General features: G+C 37.1%; 1 protein-coding gene across 1 annotated transcript in view; it reads right to left on the bottom strand.

The window, feature by feature from the left end:
- Positions 1–1,940: 1,940 nt before the first annotated feature.
- Positions 1,941–18,249, bottom strand: part of SIPA1L2 (signal induced proliferation associated 1 like 2) — a 103,349-nt gene continuing 87,040 nt past the window's right edge. Inside the window, exons 18-22 of the mRNA XM_010214835.2 lie at positions 13,271–13,402; positions 7,175–7,228; positions 6,131–6,254; positions 4,739–4,820; positions 1,941–3,167 (exon numbers count right to left, since the gene is read on the bottom strand). Coding sequence (XP_010213137.2) covers positions 3,021–3,167; positions 4,739–4,820; positions 6,131–6,254; positions 7,175–7,228; positions 13,271–13,402 — 539 coding nt within the window. The 3' untranslated portion in view covers positions 1,941–3,020. The remainder of the gene's footprint in view (positions 3,168–4,738; positions 4,821–6,130; positions 6,255–7,174; positions 7,229–13,270; positions 13,403–18,249) is intronic.

Raw genomic sequence — 18,249 nt, forward strand, 5'->3', positions numbered from 1 at the left:
TGGAAAAGCTTTGCTGACATTTAGAGTACTTCCATAACACAGTTTTAGGTCAGATCAGGAACACATCTTTGAAGTGAATTTCTCAGTCATTCCCACTTACTGTGCTTTGCTTCATATTGTGGATTGGTGTCGGAGTCCAAAGCCCAGATTCTTTTCAGATGAAATTAAACCAGATCCCACCTAATGAACCACTCCAACCGCTAAAGGCTTTTCAGTCACAGGACTGGACAAGAATGTCTGAAAGAATTCCTCCCACCTCCAAAAACTGGGTCTTCAACACCAAAGTGTTCTCCTGATCCACAGTAGTTGCTAAAGCAGACAGCCTCTGCCTACGCTTGACTAAAAGAGGCGTTCTTGTTAGCAGCAAGTTGCTCCGAGAGGAGTATTTAAAAAAATCAGATAACCAAAGTGCACAGCAAAATGCACATTACCTATGTCAAATCCGATTATGGTCTCTGATAAACACTATTTTCACATGTTTTAAAAACAGTAACAGGACAAACTAAAACTCCTTCCCCTGGTAAAAGTCACTTAAGGAAGAACCACTTGCCTCCAGCAAAACTGCTTTAGTGAATAGCTGCTTGCCCAAGGGACTAAGAGATTGCAGACAGAGCTTTGTATATTTTGGAAACAAAATATTTCAAAATATGGGATGGGAAAACAAGAAAGATAGATACCAAAAATCCTTTTTGCATAGCTAATTATAATAATGTGTTTTCAATTACTGAAAGAGAGTAATGGTGAAATGAGCATTGTACTAATAAATGCTGATACAAACTCAGTAGCATCCCTTCAGAAAAAGCTTGTTAACAAGTTTATTTCAGTTAGTACAGCTTTTCAAAGAGGATAAAGCTATCCTCAAATACAGGCGTTCACACACACATTGTGCAAGTTGCTCAGCACTGCTGTTTGGCAAGGTCTCCAGCCAGATGGGTTTGCTAATGACTCTTGCAAGGTGTTTAAATCAGATTTTAGTGGAACACATGACTGCCATGTTTAATTACTCTAAGTTAATATACCTTAATGGACATTATTTGGTATTTAAGCATCAGAATTTTTGATGAAAAGTACAAAGACAAAACAGTCATCTTCTTTTGGAAATAAAGATACCAAAGCCTTAATTCCCTGCTTATTTATGACCTTTCCAAAGAGAAGTCATTCAAAATAATTACCACAGCAGAAGCAGACATTTGTTCAACTTACAAAAATGTTTCTCAGCCAATATATAGTAACAATGGATACAGATTATTATTTGTGTCAGCAGAATATATATTTAAAATATTCTATGATTTTCTCTAGCTTTGCCTGAATGCATTCAGCTGAAAGGAAACTGAGATCTGGCCATGATCTCTAACTATTTTTTCTTTTGGAAGCATAACTTCAAAGGTGCTTATTAGCCTCATTTCATATTGTAAAAACTAAACTTTTTGGCACAGATTTTAAGCACATTGTTATATATGAAATTATAGCAAAATAAAAGGAATATAAGGTAGTTCAAGCTATTTTCAACCTGCTAGGGCATCTCACAGAAGCTAACATTGTAAACATATCTTTGATTTGGGCAAGCGGATTGCGAGCTATTTGCTGTTACAATTAATTTAAAATAACAAGGGAAAATCCGATACCTTCTGAAAATGTCTTCCTTAGGGAAAACATTACATATTTTGGTTAAAGAAGTGTTCTCCTGGGTAAGCACTCGAGCCTGTGAGCGCTCAAGACAGCTTTTGCCCCCTGCCCTATGATGCCACCTCCTCGGCCACAGGACGGACACAGCAAAGAGCTCGGAGCTGGGAACGGGAACAAGGGGCTGCGGGAGCCCTCGAGGGCCGGACTCTCCCTGGCCCAGGGAGCCGGGAACAGGGAGCCCGGGGAAGGGGATCCTCGCAGCGCCCTGAGCTGGCGGCGATGGCGTTCACGGTAGACAACACAACATAAAGTACTTTTCAGATTTATATTTTTAACATTTATTAAAAAAGCAGGATGTATGTTCATTTCAAATTAAACAGTTAAAAATGTTAAAGCATACAAACAAATCCGTTGTGTACTAGCAGCATCCAATTGTTAGAATTTTCTAAAACTCCTCAGTACAGTCTTGGCAAGCTAAAAATATTACAACTTGCAACCAACTGATCTCACCATAGTGCAGATAAAACAAACTTTATAAAATTAACAATTTAAGGTTAAATAAGCTTAAATAAAGGTGTTAAATACAAGACACTTAATCAAAGCTTCTGTACAAAGATAAACAAATTTGGCATTGTACAATTGATTGGCTGGCTCACACCATACATGTTTTCCAATAGGTAAGCAGTATAACTGTTTTAGCTGAACATCAACTATACAAAAGTAACTGAAGTTGAGAGCAGGCTAACCCCTGTGAGCCATTTACAAGGCATATGCATCTTTAGAAAATCAGAACACTGTTTATATTCAGGCACCATTTGTTCCTGCAAATAAATAATCTCTAATGTATCTGCATCCAAACTAGTGTTAAACACATCAGTGCTAACATTTTATAAACACAGCTTTGTGACTATTCACTATACCTCCATTCTTATTGCTATGACAATGTGGACTGTGGAAATAAAACTACTGTACATACAAAAAATAGAGCACCTTTTAAACATTAAAGTATATGTCTGGTTATTCTTTTTATCTTACAATACTGAAGCCCAAGCTAATGTAAATTGCTTTAACATTTCACCAATGCACCTGAAATGCAGGAACTAAAACCCCATATATTCCTCTTCAGGCAAGCCCCAGCCAGAGTATCTTCTAAAAATGTCTAAAATGACACCAATAATTTTTACATTCATCTTCACACAAACAAACATCTGCTATTCTCTGCTTTCTTCATATGAATTTAAAGATAGTTCTCTCTCCTGTTCAAATGAATAAAGCTGGATAGAGAATTTAGCAGAAACACCTAAAATGGATTGTGAACACAGTGAAATTATCCCGCTAATTCAAAAATACAGCCATTGTACTGTTGAAGTAAGGATTTTCAAATGGCCCAAACATTAAGATTTTTTGTCTATTGTATTGAAAAACCATTCCGTAAATTTCCTCAGTTGAGCAGCTGCCGTTTGAGACTCCTCTTGAAGTCTCATGTTATCTTGTCTCAGATGCTGCACCTCTGCTTGGAGAACTGCTTTGTCCTGTTTTTCCTGGTTAATAAAAGGTAAGTTGAATCAAGTGAGTAGCCATAATGACAACATTTATTTTTGTTGCTAGTATTTCTGTGCAAGCCATACAGTATAGTTTGCTGAGCTCCCTAATCCATCATGACAGCTACTAAGTGTAATCCCAAAATGTGATACAATGTTTTTCTGAGAAGGAAAACATGCAGGCTAAAAAGGAATCTAGATTCTACTTCAGTACAAGAATTCTGGAAGTTCATTTAACAAAAGACTCAAGCACTAAAAGAATAAGAAGCTCTCAGGTATCACAAATGATACCTAACGGGTTAAGTATTAGGGATTTGATTTCAATCATACACTAAGTAAGAAATACAGCTGGCTTCAGAAATTTCCCTTACATGACCATTTTCTTACCAAACTTGGTCTCTTCTAGCAGTCCTGATACTGTTTCCAGCTCAGAAATTAGACAGCAAATGAGACACAAGTCTCACAGAATGGCTGTGGCTCAAAGGAACCTCTGGAGATCATCTAGAGTCCAACCTTTCTGCTGAGCACTGCTGAAAAGCATCTTGGCTCATCATCTCTACACCCCCCATTCAGATGCTTATACACATTGATGAGATGCACTCTCAGTGTTCTCTTCACAGGCTGAACAGTCCCAGTTCTCCCAGCCTTTCCTCATAGAAGAGATGCTGCAGTCTCTTAGTCATCTTAGTAGCCCTCCAGTGAACTCGCTACAATAGCTCCACGTCCCTCTTGTAGTGAGAAGACCAGAACTGGACACAGTACTCGGCTTCGGCCTCACCATGGCTGAGTAGAGGGGCAGGACCACATCCCTCAGCCTGCTGGCAGTGTTCTTTCTAACGCACCCCAGGATACCACTGACCTTCTTGAACACAACAGTGCACCGCTGCCTCATAGCAACCTGTTGTCTACCAGGCCTTCCAGGTCCTTCTCCACGGAGCTGCTTTCCAGCAGCTCAGCCCCCAGCCTGCACTGGTGCAGGGGGTCCTCCCTAGGTGCGGGACCCTGCACTTGCCTTTACTGAACTTCCTGGGGTTCCTCTCTGCCCATCTCTGCAGCCTGCTGAGGTCCCTCTGAATGGCAGCACAGCCCTCTGATGTACCAACCACTCCTCCCAGTTTGGTATCATCAGCAAACTTGCTGGGGGTGCACTCTGTCCTTCACCCAGGTCATTTACCACAAGGCAACACAGGCAACAAATCTGATGTTAACTACTTAGCAATAGTGCCTGTGTGCATATTCCTATCCATTGCTAAATCCAAAATACCATAAATGAAACGGAGATAAAATACCTCACGTTCACTCTGGGATATGACTGCATGTGGCCTAGCTATTCTGGAGTAGTTAATGACCTGTAAATCTGTTAGCCTTGCAGCAACTTGTTTACACAACCATTTCCAGGGACCTTTTGGGCCTCAGTGTACTGATCAACCGCTGTGTTCTACAATTAATTCATTCATCATCCTCATGTTATCTAGTTTAACTGATGTATTTTTTTCAAACTTTTAATGAACTCTGCATAGGAATATAGCTATTAAAAGTGGAGAATAATGATACTGGTAATATTTTTTTACCTTTCTCAGGTCAGTTTGTAGCTGCCGGAGGATCACCTCTAGCTGGTTTACTTTTCCAGTCAGAGTAGTAGGAGCATGTTCCCTGTGAAGTAAGTGACTATATTACTCTGTGTGAGTTAAAAACATTCCCCCTGCCAAGTCTTGCAGAATAATACTTGTAGTGATAACAAGGCAGAAAAGCAATTTAGGGATAGTTGGGAAAACAGGGATGAAAACAGAAACAGTGGAAGGCTATTACTGAAGCAATGTCACAAATCATTGCTGCAATACCCAAATTTGATAGTGCCTCTCATGCTCATCAGGGTGAAATTAACATTAATTTAAGACGGAATGTCTTAGCAATCATTTGCACACTTTCACAGAGCAAGTCAAACCCTCTGCTAAATGGTGTGCTCAGTGCATTGGTTAACAAGCTGCTCTCTGATAAGGCCTGGGGTAATTTGAAGCAAGCTGCAGCGGCAGTCATGGTAAATCAGAAGAGCTGTTAGAATTCTTTTGTCTGGTCTACGTTTGTGCCATTTCCACTAAAAGATAAACCTATGACTTTATGAAGACAAATATTTTGTTGAAAGGTCAAACCATATGAAATATTGCCACAGGTTAATCAAATACATGACTGAAGAAAAATACTGAGAAAGTTTTCTTTTTGTATGACAATAAGCACTCTGGGAGTGCTTTATATATGTTATAGATGAAATTAGACATAATGTGAATTATTTTGTCTAGAAGAGAGAATATGTAGTTACACACAAAACTGAATCATCTGCTTTGTGCCAAGTGTGCAAATTGGAGAGATTTGCCAGTGTTAGAAGTGGAACATGTTTAACAGCCTTTTGCAATCCTTACTGCTTATAGCTGGTAGAAAGATGTGGTCTTAAAAGTCATTACAAGAAATATGCTTTACCACGTAAGTTGTGTAAAATTGGTTCAAATTAAAATGTGATAGACTAACAAGCATGAACACTAAAAGCTTTATTTTTCCTCCACTTCCTTTTCTTCTAGTCCTGCAGCTGAAAAGCAAAACTAATCTAAGAAGTGTTTTTCTTTTACAGTGTACTACTAATGGACAGATTCTACTGCTGAATCTCTATTTTCCAAACAACTATACTCCCCGCAGCAGAAAAGACGAAGGAGAAAAAAAAAAGTATAAACTAATTCTTTTCTAGAGCACTGGTTGTGAGAAATTAGGATAGGTGTGACACTAAAGTCTTCTTCAGCCTCAGTTATATGTTTCCTTCATTCATTTCTTTTTGTATAAACAGAAAAATATGGATTGGCAAGTAGCATGTTTTGCTTGAACATGTATTCATATATTTCCTGGAACAGCTGCAAAGGTTAAGTAGGAACACCTCTTGCACCCGTTGAAAGAAGTTTGCTCTAATTGTGACATACCCAGCAGCCTCAAGGAAATCTTTTCCATCTGGGGGACTCTCATCCAATGGTAATTCTTGTGCTCCCTCCAAATCCTGAGCTTGCTGCATATCGTTCAGGGTGCAAAAAGATGCTACTCTCTGATCTGTAAAAAAGTCATGTAAAGCTGTATGTAAATACGGACATATATACCGAATGAAAGCCTATATAGTGGTAGCTTTCTAGGCACAGTTAGAGAAAGTTTCTCCATCATAGCTTTGAAGATAAGCACCAGATATAACGTATATTCCAGTCAGTTGGCTTCCCAACATCTGCATCCAAAGACAACCTCAAAGCCCATTGTTTTGCATGTATCAGCAGAGTAATATAAATTTGATAGGACCACTTAATGCTGATTTAAACAGTAATTTGGTCTTTATGAAATCCACAGAAAATCTTTTGAGAATTCAGGGCCACCACCAATGACAATAACAATTCAGCAAAAGGTTTGCATTTCCATGGATTCAAAACCATTAAATTCAGAAACGTACACTGCTCAGTTTATACTGTTTTACTGTCTCAAGCATTTGCAGAACCTCCTGGTAATCTGCATACTTGAAAAACAATAAATTAATGCTCTTTTATCAATTGAGTTTTTTGTCATATGTTTTACCAGGACACATCATTCTCTATGCTGCATTTCACTGGAACATAGTCTAACAAGCAAAAATATAATTACCCGTAGATATACAGTGCAGTTGCCAAAATACACCAATCACCACATAATAAAACTATGCCATGCAGATCATCATTGCACGCAACAGAAGTAAACGATGCATTCATTATGATTTATATTTTCTTCTAATAACCTATGTTCTGTGGAGACTAATTTAACAGATTTCTGTCAACAAAATCCATGCCTGTAGGCTTTATATAAATTCTGGCCACAACATGCCTGCCTTGCCCTTTCTCCCCTTGCTCTGCCACCCCCACAGGCCCAAAGCTTGCATTACCATGCAGACGTGCAAACATAGCAAATATTAAAGAAAATACAGAAGGTAAAAGTCATCAAGCCCAGACCATCACCTAGAAACGGCGAGTAATGACAGAGCGGCCCAAGTTCTTCATCTGAGTCAAAACCTGGAATAAGATTTAGAATGTTCCTATAAACAAGGTAGACCATCTCCACTAACGCAGCTGTGGCCTTATGTTAAGTTCACATATGGAGTGTTTCCAGTGCAGCTCACGCTGCCTGTCACCATCAACCTTTCAAAACCATTTTTATACAACACCAGCATCACGGTAAAGCAGGAGCTTTCATGCCCCGTGTTTCCTATACCCAGTATGGTAACACACAACAAGACAACTTGGCACAACACACAAAAAGACATTCCGCCCTCCTTGGGACTCTAAGCACCCCGTTAAAAAAAAGTGACCGCAAGCCAGATCACTTTAATGGGAAGAAAATTTTCTTTGAAAGGTTTAATCAAATAAATACAGCAAAATAGCTCACTAAAGAGCAGTTTAAAGGTATTTTTGAATAGCCACTTTTAAGAAGTAGCAAAGACTGACAACTCTTCATATAACATACCTAAGTTGCACGTCATTTTGTATCTATCTTTAAAGATCACAGGTGATTTTTCCTAATTTTATTCCTTTTCTGACTAGAGATGGACCTCAAACATGAAGATTTTTTAAAATATATATCTTGACAGCAAAGCAGGAATATAATTTTAAACTCACCGTCAATGGCCTAACTTTCAGAACTGGAACACCTTAATATGAACAGATTTATATAGTACAAATAAACTAAACCTGGAATGTAGTCTTGAGGCCCGAAATAATACTGTATAAGCAATCTGGCTGACAAAAGGCATTGGGCATAAGTTTGATGTGCACATTTAATGATGCGTTTCACTTTTAGACTTTGTTCAGCTTTTCATTATCCTTGATAGAAGAAAACAGTCAGCAGCAAATAAGCTGCTGCTATTTTTTCTAAGTTATGACTTCGCTAATGCCCAACAATGTGATATGTGTGATACTGCCTCTAAGACAATTTTATTCCAATATAAAAATATTATTTTTTCTCCTACTACTTAGTAAGCTTAATTGAAGAGAATAGTCACTTGTCTGTCTCATTGCAGTTATGAAATTGTCAGTTAAGAAAATGTTTTGCGGGTTTGTTCTTCCTAGCAGTCTTTGAAAGTATGTTTTCTTGACTGATAAAAGCATGTGTATAAAGGGATATATGCAGCCATTAATGAAATAGCATTAAGAAATTTTTAAACACAATATTTTAAAATATTTTCAAAATCTTCCTGCAGATTTTGTTTTTATTGTTTTTTTAACAGAATGGATTTCACATTCTATGCATGAAAGTGAGAGCAAAACTACCTTAATAGTGAAGTGTTTTAAAGAAATCCTGTCTCTAACTATGATAATACAGACATACACTCTTATTCCTCCAGCCAATGAGGATATCTTCTCTTCAAGTGATTAAGTGCAAACTAAACAGAAAAAGAAGTACATATAATCTCAGAGCTTTATTTTTCATCTAGAATACGCTTGTCAAGTTATGGGTAGGAACCATGTATGAAAAACTATCTGAGAAAATATAGCAGCGTTTTTATCAAAAGCTTAAGCAACAGATGACTTGCAAAAGACGCAAAGATGAAACACAATCTGTCTCACTTGAAGGCAACAGAATGTACAGTTGTAACCATTCAACATTTGAGTCTGGCTTTGCACCGTTTCAGGTTACTGAAAAACAGTAAAAAAAAAAAAAAAAAAGCCGCCAGGTAATTTTCAGGCAGTAGAGAGCAGAAAATGCTAAAATCAGTATGGTTTATAAGGTAGCCCTCTTGTTATCAAGACCTAGTGCACCCATAAGCATATTCTGACTTTTGCACTGAAGCAAGCGGGAGTTACACAGGTATGCATTTGAAATGGCCAGATGTTATCTAAATATTTTCATTTTTTATTTTTTAATAGAAATTTAGCATACTAAGTTGGCAAAAATAATTATTTCTTATGTCAAATGCTTCACTTCTTCCTCATTATGTTTTCTGCAGCATTACTTGAATTACGATATGAAGATTTTAAGTGGAAATGCTAAAACAATACTAATTATAGTAGCACAGATGTTTCTGCAAAGATAAACTAGAATTAAGAAATGCTGCATTCTGATTGGCATGACTAGTAGACAATCATAAAAAAGAACGTGGAAAAAAATCAGTGGTTGAAACCACCTGATTTAATGAATTAAATGAGGAAAAGCAGAGGGACTTCCTTAGCTGTTTATCCTCACAGTATAATTTACCAGCTACTTAACAGTTTTCTTAACCATATTTTTATCTATTTATAATCTTTATACAATATATTAAAAAATACGTAATAATATACATGTTTGTGTGAATCCTTTTAACCTAGAATGCCAGGAACAGCTACGGACATCTAGAGAGGCTTCTCCCTTTGTCCACTCCAATTTTTCTACACGATCCAAAATTAGCTAGCAGCTTTAACATAACACAATTGTTCAAAGCCTGCCATTCTTTCCTAAGTTGGAAAGCTAGGAGAAGAATAATACAAGAAGAGAATTTAAAAAACTGTCTCCTTCTCCCTTATCCTTTTCTGAAATGTCTTTGTTCTCCCTGCTCTCATTTGGCTCTCCAATTTATTCCATAAATCTCCCCATCTTTGTGTTTATTCAGTTCAGCACGTTGTTTTCTTTGTTTCTTTAACTTCTCCTTATGCCCCCAATTCCCTTTCCCCAAACCCTGCCTCTTCTCTTCTGCTATGCAGGCACACCAGATCTCTGCCTATTTCTTATTGCTTATCTCAGGACTGGATGCAAAGGTATTTGCACATTGAAATAGTGTGGCAGGTGCTCCCTGTTACCCTCTCTGGAGAGTATCGGCATCCACACATGAAAGAAATGGAAGGGTAACCCTTGCTGTTGAGTGCATGCACAACTGCAAGGTAAAGATGATCTCTGTGGAAACTTTAGAGGCAGATGCCTGGCATGCAGCAGAAGGCAGTGCAAAGACTTGAACAACGTTGCCCAAGGCTCCAGCTTACACACCCTGACCCTCAGTAGAAACAGCCCAGGCACAAGACCTTCTGCTCCAGAGTGGAGCACCCCTTGCACAGCTCTCCATTGCACTGGGAAGACCCGTCTCAGGAATAACAAAAGATTTTCAGGAAAAGTGTGAAGTCGGCACTCAGCTCCCCGAAGCTGTTCTTGGAAAAGGTGTTTGAAAGGAAATGCGCACAATGTGAGAGGCAGCACTCTCATGGCACTTGTAACGCAAAAAAGTCACCACACCTTCTGGAGCTTTTTCTGAGCCACTCAGTCCACTCTCGTGGGCCACAGTTTAGAAACTTGTTCTACATGAGAGCAAGGCTTCAGTGGGATGCTGAACGAATCCCACTTCACGGGAGAGAAAATCTCCAAATCTGGAGAGTTTTCCTAACTCTCCAGAAGGAGAGAAAAAAATAGGTAAAAATCATATCCCTTCTTGTTTCAGCTGTGAGTAAATTCTTAGTCAAGATGATGGCTGCAGAAGTCTTGCTACTGCATTTAATTCCTGATCATCTAACTCCCACACTAGAAACTTCTAAATAAAAGGAAATTTATAATACCTAATATTAACCTGGGCACAAGCACATTTTAAGAGAGACAGAAGAAGATAGTGATGTTTGCATTACGGATTTTGAACTGAGAAAAATGTTTGGGTTGCCTGTATACAGGCCGGAGAGACTGGGGGCAAAATTCCTGACTCTGGAATCAGCCTGGTGATTCTTCTGAGGCACAAAATGATATTTTGTGCCTAGGGTCCAAAAAAGAACACAAAATTTAAATACCAGTTTGGTAAAACTCTAACATTAATTTATTAGCTCAGTGTTAGCCCTGCCCATTTTTAAATAATTTTTAATTAAAGGGATTATTTTATTATTTTAGGATACCTTTTTTTCCAATGGTCCAATGTAAAATGTAAAATCACTTTTACATCCAGTTCATTAGAAAGGTGGAAATAGTTTTATATTCATAACAGCATGATCTTATGATCAGCCACTCTTTCTCACACTGATAGAAAGCAGATCAGTAGTTCTAAGTTATTTTTCAAATCAACTTCAAGTGACCCCTCGATTTTAAAGGACAGTATTAAAATAGACAAGGACACAACATCTGTCAGTTCATATCCCATTATTTTAAAAGCAAATCGTAAGTCACATTCCCACCCAATGAATTTTTCATGATATGCCAATCAGAAAGTCATTTAAAAAAGAATAATTAATTGTAAGACATAGTATGCAGAAAGCTGACCAAGGGCGTTCAAAATATACGATTCCTAATCAAAAGATTTAGAATGAAGTGTTAGTCAAAATATTTTCTAAATTATCTAATACATGCACAGATGTCTCCATTGAAGAGCGCGAAACAGAGAAGAATCCTATTTTTGCATACAAAACTAGTGTATTATTTACTGTTCAAAATCTTCTAAGATTAAAATAAACAAATAAAAAATCCTCAGTAACAAAGTTTCTATCTTGTGACTCAGGTCATCAGTTCTTTGAAAATCTGAGATACTTGCAGTCAAAACCTAAGAAGTAAATACTTCCTCCCTAAAACAGGGCATTGCTTTTAGCCATGTTTTTCTCTCTCTCTCATAAATTCAAATGGTAACTATACTCACATAAGATTTCCAAAATGAAACTCTGCAAATTGATTAAATGTTTTAATTTTAATTCCATTTAAGGAGTAAAAAGAAATAAACTGTATGAAAATTTTTGTTTTTAAGAAAAAAAAAATCTTGAAAACAGAAATGTAATGAGTGCAGAAGTTTTTTATATGGTAGTTAAACATATTCTTCATATACCGAATTACATGGATCCAAATCTATTTTCAGCTGTTCAGGATGTGGATAACAGATACCAGAATTTTCCCCCAAGAAATTCAGCAAACATATAGGAACAGCTGTCCAGCTCTCAGCTTTACAGTACTTCCTACCAGCTACATGCTCAACAGACATAGTTAAGTACTACCAAACAGAGATTAATGAATATAAAGTTAATCAGTTTAAGAAACAATACAGTACTTTAGACGGCTAATCATCGCTGCTCTTTAGTGTCTTGAAATGCTAATATTGACATTCAAATTACTTTAGTAAGGTGATCTGAATAGCTTCTTATCAAATTGAAATTTAATCACTTCATACTTAGAGAAGCAATTCTCTAAGTATCACTTAGTATGAAATCTATCACTTATCACTAAGTATCAAATCACACCAGAAACCTGATTATCATGGTAGCTTCTAGTTAGTTGGGGGCAGGGGGAGTAAGAACATCTCATCACTAACTCCACCAACAGCTTTCCTCATATAGGTAATTCCTGCATCTTATATAATATTACAATCACTATGAAAATATCACTATCATTATTATCATGCTCTTTTACCTCTCATACCTTCACTAATTAAAGTGTGCCAATTAACAAATGCAGGGATTTTAGGACAGCACAGTGCTCTAACCAAAACATCGCACAAAAACAACTAAACAGTCATATATCTTAACTGTATACATCCATATATGCAAACTGAAACAAATATCCACCCCTCTCAGTTTATAAATTAAGTACGTGTACATAAGTTTTGTAAGTTCAGCTGTCAAAAAGCTGAATTTTTTTCTTTAGTTAGCCTGGTTTTATAATTTAATAATTTTAAACTTGGTCTTGCACCTGGAATTCCAATACTGGAAAACATAGCATTTTTGGTGCTTTTTGCAAACTTATTATGAAAACTGAGAGAGACAGCAACACCGTTTGAACAACACATTCAAAGTTTATAAACACAACACAATAAACCCAGAGAAGTGCTATTCCCACTCTCCTTTTTATGTATTTAACTCATGTAAGCTCTGAATTGCTCCCTCAGAGCACCTGATTTTTCCAAGAGATTACAGAGGGAACTTAGGCTCCTGAGTGCATGACTTGCAGCTAAGACAGATACTGTATCACCCCAAGCTGTCAGTGACAAACTGCCATTGAAAACTCATACAGCCAAAAGAACTAAAGGGCTACCGAGGCCAACACTGGCTTTTGGTAATTCAAATTGTGGCTATGCAATATATTAAAAAGAAAAGTTTTGTATGCAACAGTGATCTTTATGCAAGTTTTCCTGTTACCTTCAAACGCTCGTGCAGCATCTACCAGGTGGGACCAGTCTAGCCCTGTGGCAGTGTCTGGCAGGGGCATCAGGCCAGGATCATTGAATTTGGCTTTATCAGATAAGGACCCATCTGAGAACCAGAATTCATCTAAACAATAAACACAGTAATTAGTCTTCCTATAACAGTGTTGTATAATTCATTTTGAAACTACTATAATAAATTGTTAAAGTTTATAAGCAAAGCATGCTTATCCTCATTTTCTTTTCCAGTTCAATATTCAGTATGTGTAGAGCAATTGTTGAACTCAGGCAGCATAAGAGGGGGAGCATTTTGAAAGATCTTTTTGTGCCACTGTACACATGATGGGTTCTTTCCAGTTTCCTGTGATTGCTGTGTGAGTAGGCAGCATCTATTCTTAAAGCACCCCATATTAAACCTGAGCACTGAGCAAAAATATTGCTAGGCAGACAAAATTGTATTTAAGAAGACTGTGAAACTACACCTGTAGAATTTTATATTGAAACTGAGACATTTCAGGTCCAGAAGCAATTCCAAAACCATCACCTACTCTAATATCTTTGTAAATTCTAGCCTATCCTCAAAACTCACTTTCACACTGAAAATACTACTCCATCAGTTTAATATATGTATCTGAACAACAGAGGAAGTAAGACTTGCATGCTAATCCCTAGACTCCAGTGAGCTGTAACTCACAGTATACTGAAGATACCGGGTACTTTTTGATTAATGTACAATATCTAAAGATAATGTAAATACAGCTTACAGTTATGCAATCTTTTAGAAAGATACTATGCACCTACATCTTAGCAAAGGAAATCATTTTTATAACTATTTTAAACTTTTTTTTACATTTTTCTTTTCCAGCTGTAACAATCTTTATATCGATCAATGTATACACAGTAAAATGAATACACATGAGCAAGCACACACATGTTTTTAAAACTGAGCCTAAAACTAAAAGATTATATTTAATCTAATTTAATCTTAACCATAAATTTGGTGATACAATATTTTACTTTTTAAAATACCGCAGCCTGGAAAAGATATATCTACTTGTATTAAATAAAAAAGGTCAAAATATTTGTTTTTTTTTCCTCACATATTTTGGATATACAGGACTTCTTCCTTCCAGTTACTCTACTGATTCATACTATAATACGTATAAAAAAAAGCTTCCTCGAGCACAACACCAAACAAAATCAGTGAAGGAAGCAATGCACGCATGCATGTGAAAGATGCATCGTATTCTAAGAAAATGGCATGTTGCCATTGCCTTGATACCGGGAAAGAAGAGGAACAAAGCTTATTTGAATTAAAATTTGCATATATAAAAATCCAATAGCCTGTTATAGCACATATATAGTATAGTATAGCAACACTATTGTATTTCACAGAGCAATGATTACAGCAAGTTACATTCTTTGGGAAAGTTTTATCAGGAACAAGGCAGCAAAGGAGGTTTGCACTTCTGGGTCAAAAAAATATGAGTCTTGCAAATCAAAAACAATTCAGAAGAGGTAGGAATCCTGTATACTGTGGAATTTGTGTTCTATGAAAGTCGTTCTGCAAATTATGTGCATGATGCAGTACTGTTATAAATGGAAGTGGTTTGACAAACATCTAAAAATCTCTTTCTCAATCACTACTCTTGTAGGCAAAAGTAGATGCTATATAGTAGTAGTAGATGAGAAATTTAGTATACAAATAAATTCTGTTCATGCATTCATATATACATATTCATATAGAATATATATACATTCTATTCATACCTCTGTACCAATATTTTATTTTCAGTTCCTAATAAACATACCTAGAATTTTACCTAAGTTCACCTTGAGGTGAAAATACATTGGAAGCTCAACCACAGAGCATTCTCTGAGCTTTTCTATACACTCTGGGATTTATAACAACCTTGTTTCCGCAAGTACAATATTTTTTATATATTCTTGTCGAGGAAACCAGAGAGAGAGAATGCTTTATCTGAAAGCTGGCAAGGCAGCTTTTGGGCCTAGACCAGTAGGTGGGCCCTAAGGGAGAGCCCTTGCTTTTGTGTGATCAGGCTACAGAGGCTGGTTGTGAAATCCTACTGGTGTGATTCTGCTGGCTTTCCGAATTAGAGCGTAGGAGTGATATATTCACCAGCAGCCATCCTTCATTATGCACTGGCTTTCCGAAAACCTCAGTTCACCTTAGGGTGGATCCTAGTTGGACCTGCACAAGCTTTGACAGAGCAAGTCAACTGCAAGAAAGCCTGCTACAGTAGAGGATTTGAATAGATGACTCTGAAAACTGAGTGTTCATGCTGATGTTTGATTTATAAGCTGGAATAACTGAATAGGTATCCATATGGCTACCACCAAAAAAAAATATTTTGAAGATCCAAATTGTGTTAGGCAACAGGAAAAAAAGGCTCTCTAATGATACACACCAATTTGTGCATTCAGATTTCAGAGAATATAGTGTGTATTTCAGGAATGCTCTGAGGGGAACTATTTCTATAGTGCTGTATTTGCATTTCCGTACTGCTCCTGTTGCCTCCAGTTTTTCTTTGCATGATCCTACATCAGGAGCTTGGAGGCTACCTACTGATTCTTCTCTGATTTGCACAAAGTTGGCAAGTTATGCGTGAGAATGCACAGCTCTGCGCGTCCAGGAGGAGATGTCTAATCTCACAGACCACTGTCTCCATCGCCCATGAGGTTGGTTTTGAAGCAATACAAATATATCCTTTATTTCTTTTGAGGAAACAAAGGAAGTATTACCTTTTATTTTTAAAAACTATTTTCTTTACTCCCTTTTGGCACACAATCATTGATTTTGTGTTTTATGGTTCTTTCATTTATGTCATCTATTTCTATAGGTAGGAATTTTCTTAATTTTCATATGGTTACAGAAAAGTACTAAGCAATTTTAAGAGTGTTTGTTTTCACCAAAATTATAGAGTAAGCTCGGTTTCAAACAGAGACTTCCTAAAATTGACTGACATCAGTCCCACATACCTGTGTATTCAAAGAGTAACTAGTTATATTGAAAGAAGAAAGATTCACCTGACTTTGCTCATGCCACTTGTAAAAAAACTATTTTGCTTCAGCTGGAACTGCTACTTCTATGAAGAAATCTTAGATCATGAAAAAAAAAAATCTCAAAAGTGCTGCAGCTTAAGGAAAATTTCAAGTCACATGCAATGTCATGTGTAACTTCCATTTTTTCTTTCCTGCTATCAACAATTCTACCTCTAAACTCATTTTAAACAACAGCTTCTGCCTTTCCCTTCTTCAGTACTGTCTAGGGTTGCCCAGGCTCCCTTCAAAAATGTGTGAATATCCTTATGGTCTGAGACACTTTCTCACAGAAATATGTTTACGTTATTGTTAGAGTATTGGACACAGGCCCCCAGTAACTAGTTTTCTCTTTTACTGTGGAATATATTTTTACGTTCTGCTACAGAGGACTGTTCACTGAGCGGCAGTCTGTAGGAGTCAACACATCCACTCCTTTGGTTGTGTGGATCATTTGATCAACAGCCTGCACAATGACAAACTGACTTCCAAAACACTAAGACTGTACAATACTAACACTATTTTCCAGTTTAACATTGCTGTTATCACTGAGGCTGGTTTGGGGTTGCAACTCACCTGACCAGTAAGCTAGTTACTAAGATAGTCATTCATCTACTACCATAGTTTCAGATGTATCATATCTAAAATACAAACTTCTAGCAGCCTTTTCAAACAGCATGGATACTCTGAAAGCTTTTAGGTTTGCTAGTGTATCACTATAAAACCTTCCCTTCATTACAATGCTTTTCACTGCAAATATCCTGCACCTTGCTATTTTTTTTCCCCACAGTGCTACAGTATCATGCCAAGTTATCACTCACACAAATATTTTCCTTTCATGCTGGTTTTTTTATAATATAGGTGGACCATAATACTTGAAATCTTACTCAGACTGTTTCCTTGTGTGTTCCTGGGTTTCTCTGGCTTGCGTCTATGTTCTAGTTATGTACTTGTGGTTCTCACTGTTTTCTTTCTTTACCTTCTAGTTCAGCTCCCATGGATTTGCAAGACAGGGAGAGATTTGTACAGTTTGTGCTATGTTAGAATCACTCAACACAAACAGTACTATCTCAGAGCATCTTCAATGTCCCCCAGGCAAAATCTGGGGAAGATCTCAGCTACATGCATTTTGCTTTCTGTCTTATGCTAAAAATAAGATAAAATGAAATAAATCTTTCTATAGTTGCACACTCTGTGCAATCAACTGCACTCAAATATCAGAACTTTCACCATTTCAAGCGTTACTGAAAGCAACTCTTCTCTCACTTAATTTCTACCAGCAATAAAACAACAAATCCAGTAGCTTCATTTTCTTATCTTCCCACAGCAAAAACCAGATATAAAGTCCTATTTTCATATTTGCAAAGTCCTTTTGTGTGGTAACTCAGAATTCCGCATAATCTGAACCTCTTGTGGTTGTCCACTGTGCCTTCTTTTACATGCTACTTAGCTTCCCTCTGTTAATCACTCTTTTCCTTGTGACAGGGTCTCATGAGAGTTGGTGCTGCTGCAGTACTTTGTACACCACAAGCTGGGTAGTAACATGTAATAATGTATCCTTCCAGTCAAATTTGCACACTACCTCCACTAATTTCTGGACACATTAATTATTGTTAAAATTTAAAGAATGCCAATATAGGTATTTTAAAAAGACAATATTATGAAAGTTAAGTATCTTCTTATCTGAAACATCAATCTAAATTTACAAGCTTATCTCATCCCCATTGTAATTGAATGGGAATATCCACTTTGTAGTGATTCTAAGATCTTCCTCAACTAGAGTTGAAGTTAGTTTCATACATGATCATACTGCATAACTTCATTTTGAAATTAACAGCGGGCAAGTCATGATGTGATTATTTTCAGAGGGCAATTACAGAGAAGCAGAATCACAGAATGGCTGAGGTTGGAAGG

This window comes from Tinamus guttatus, unplaced genomic scaffold (genome assembly GCF_059628265.1).
Source record: "Tinamus guttatus ecotype Peru unplaced genomic scaffold, ASM5962826v1 Tinamus_guttatus_pri_ptg000601l, whole genome shotgun sequence".
In the NCBI taxonomy this organism is placed as follows: Eukaryota; Metazoa; Chordata; class Aves; order Tinamiformes; family Tinamidae; genus Tinamus; species Tinamus guttatus.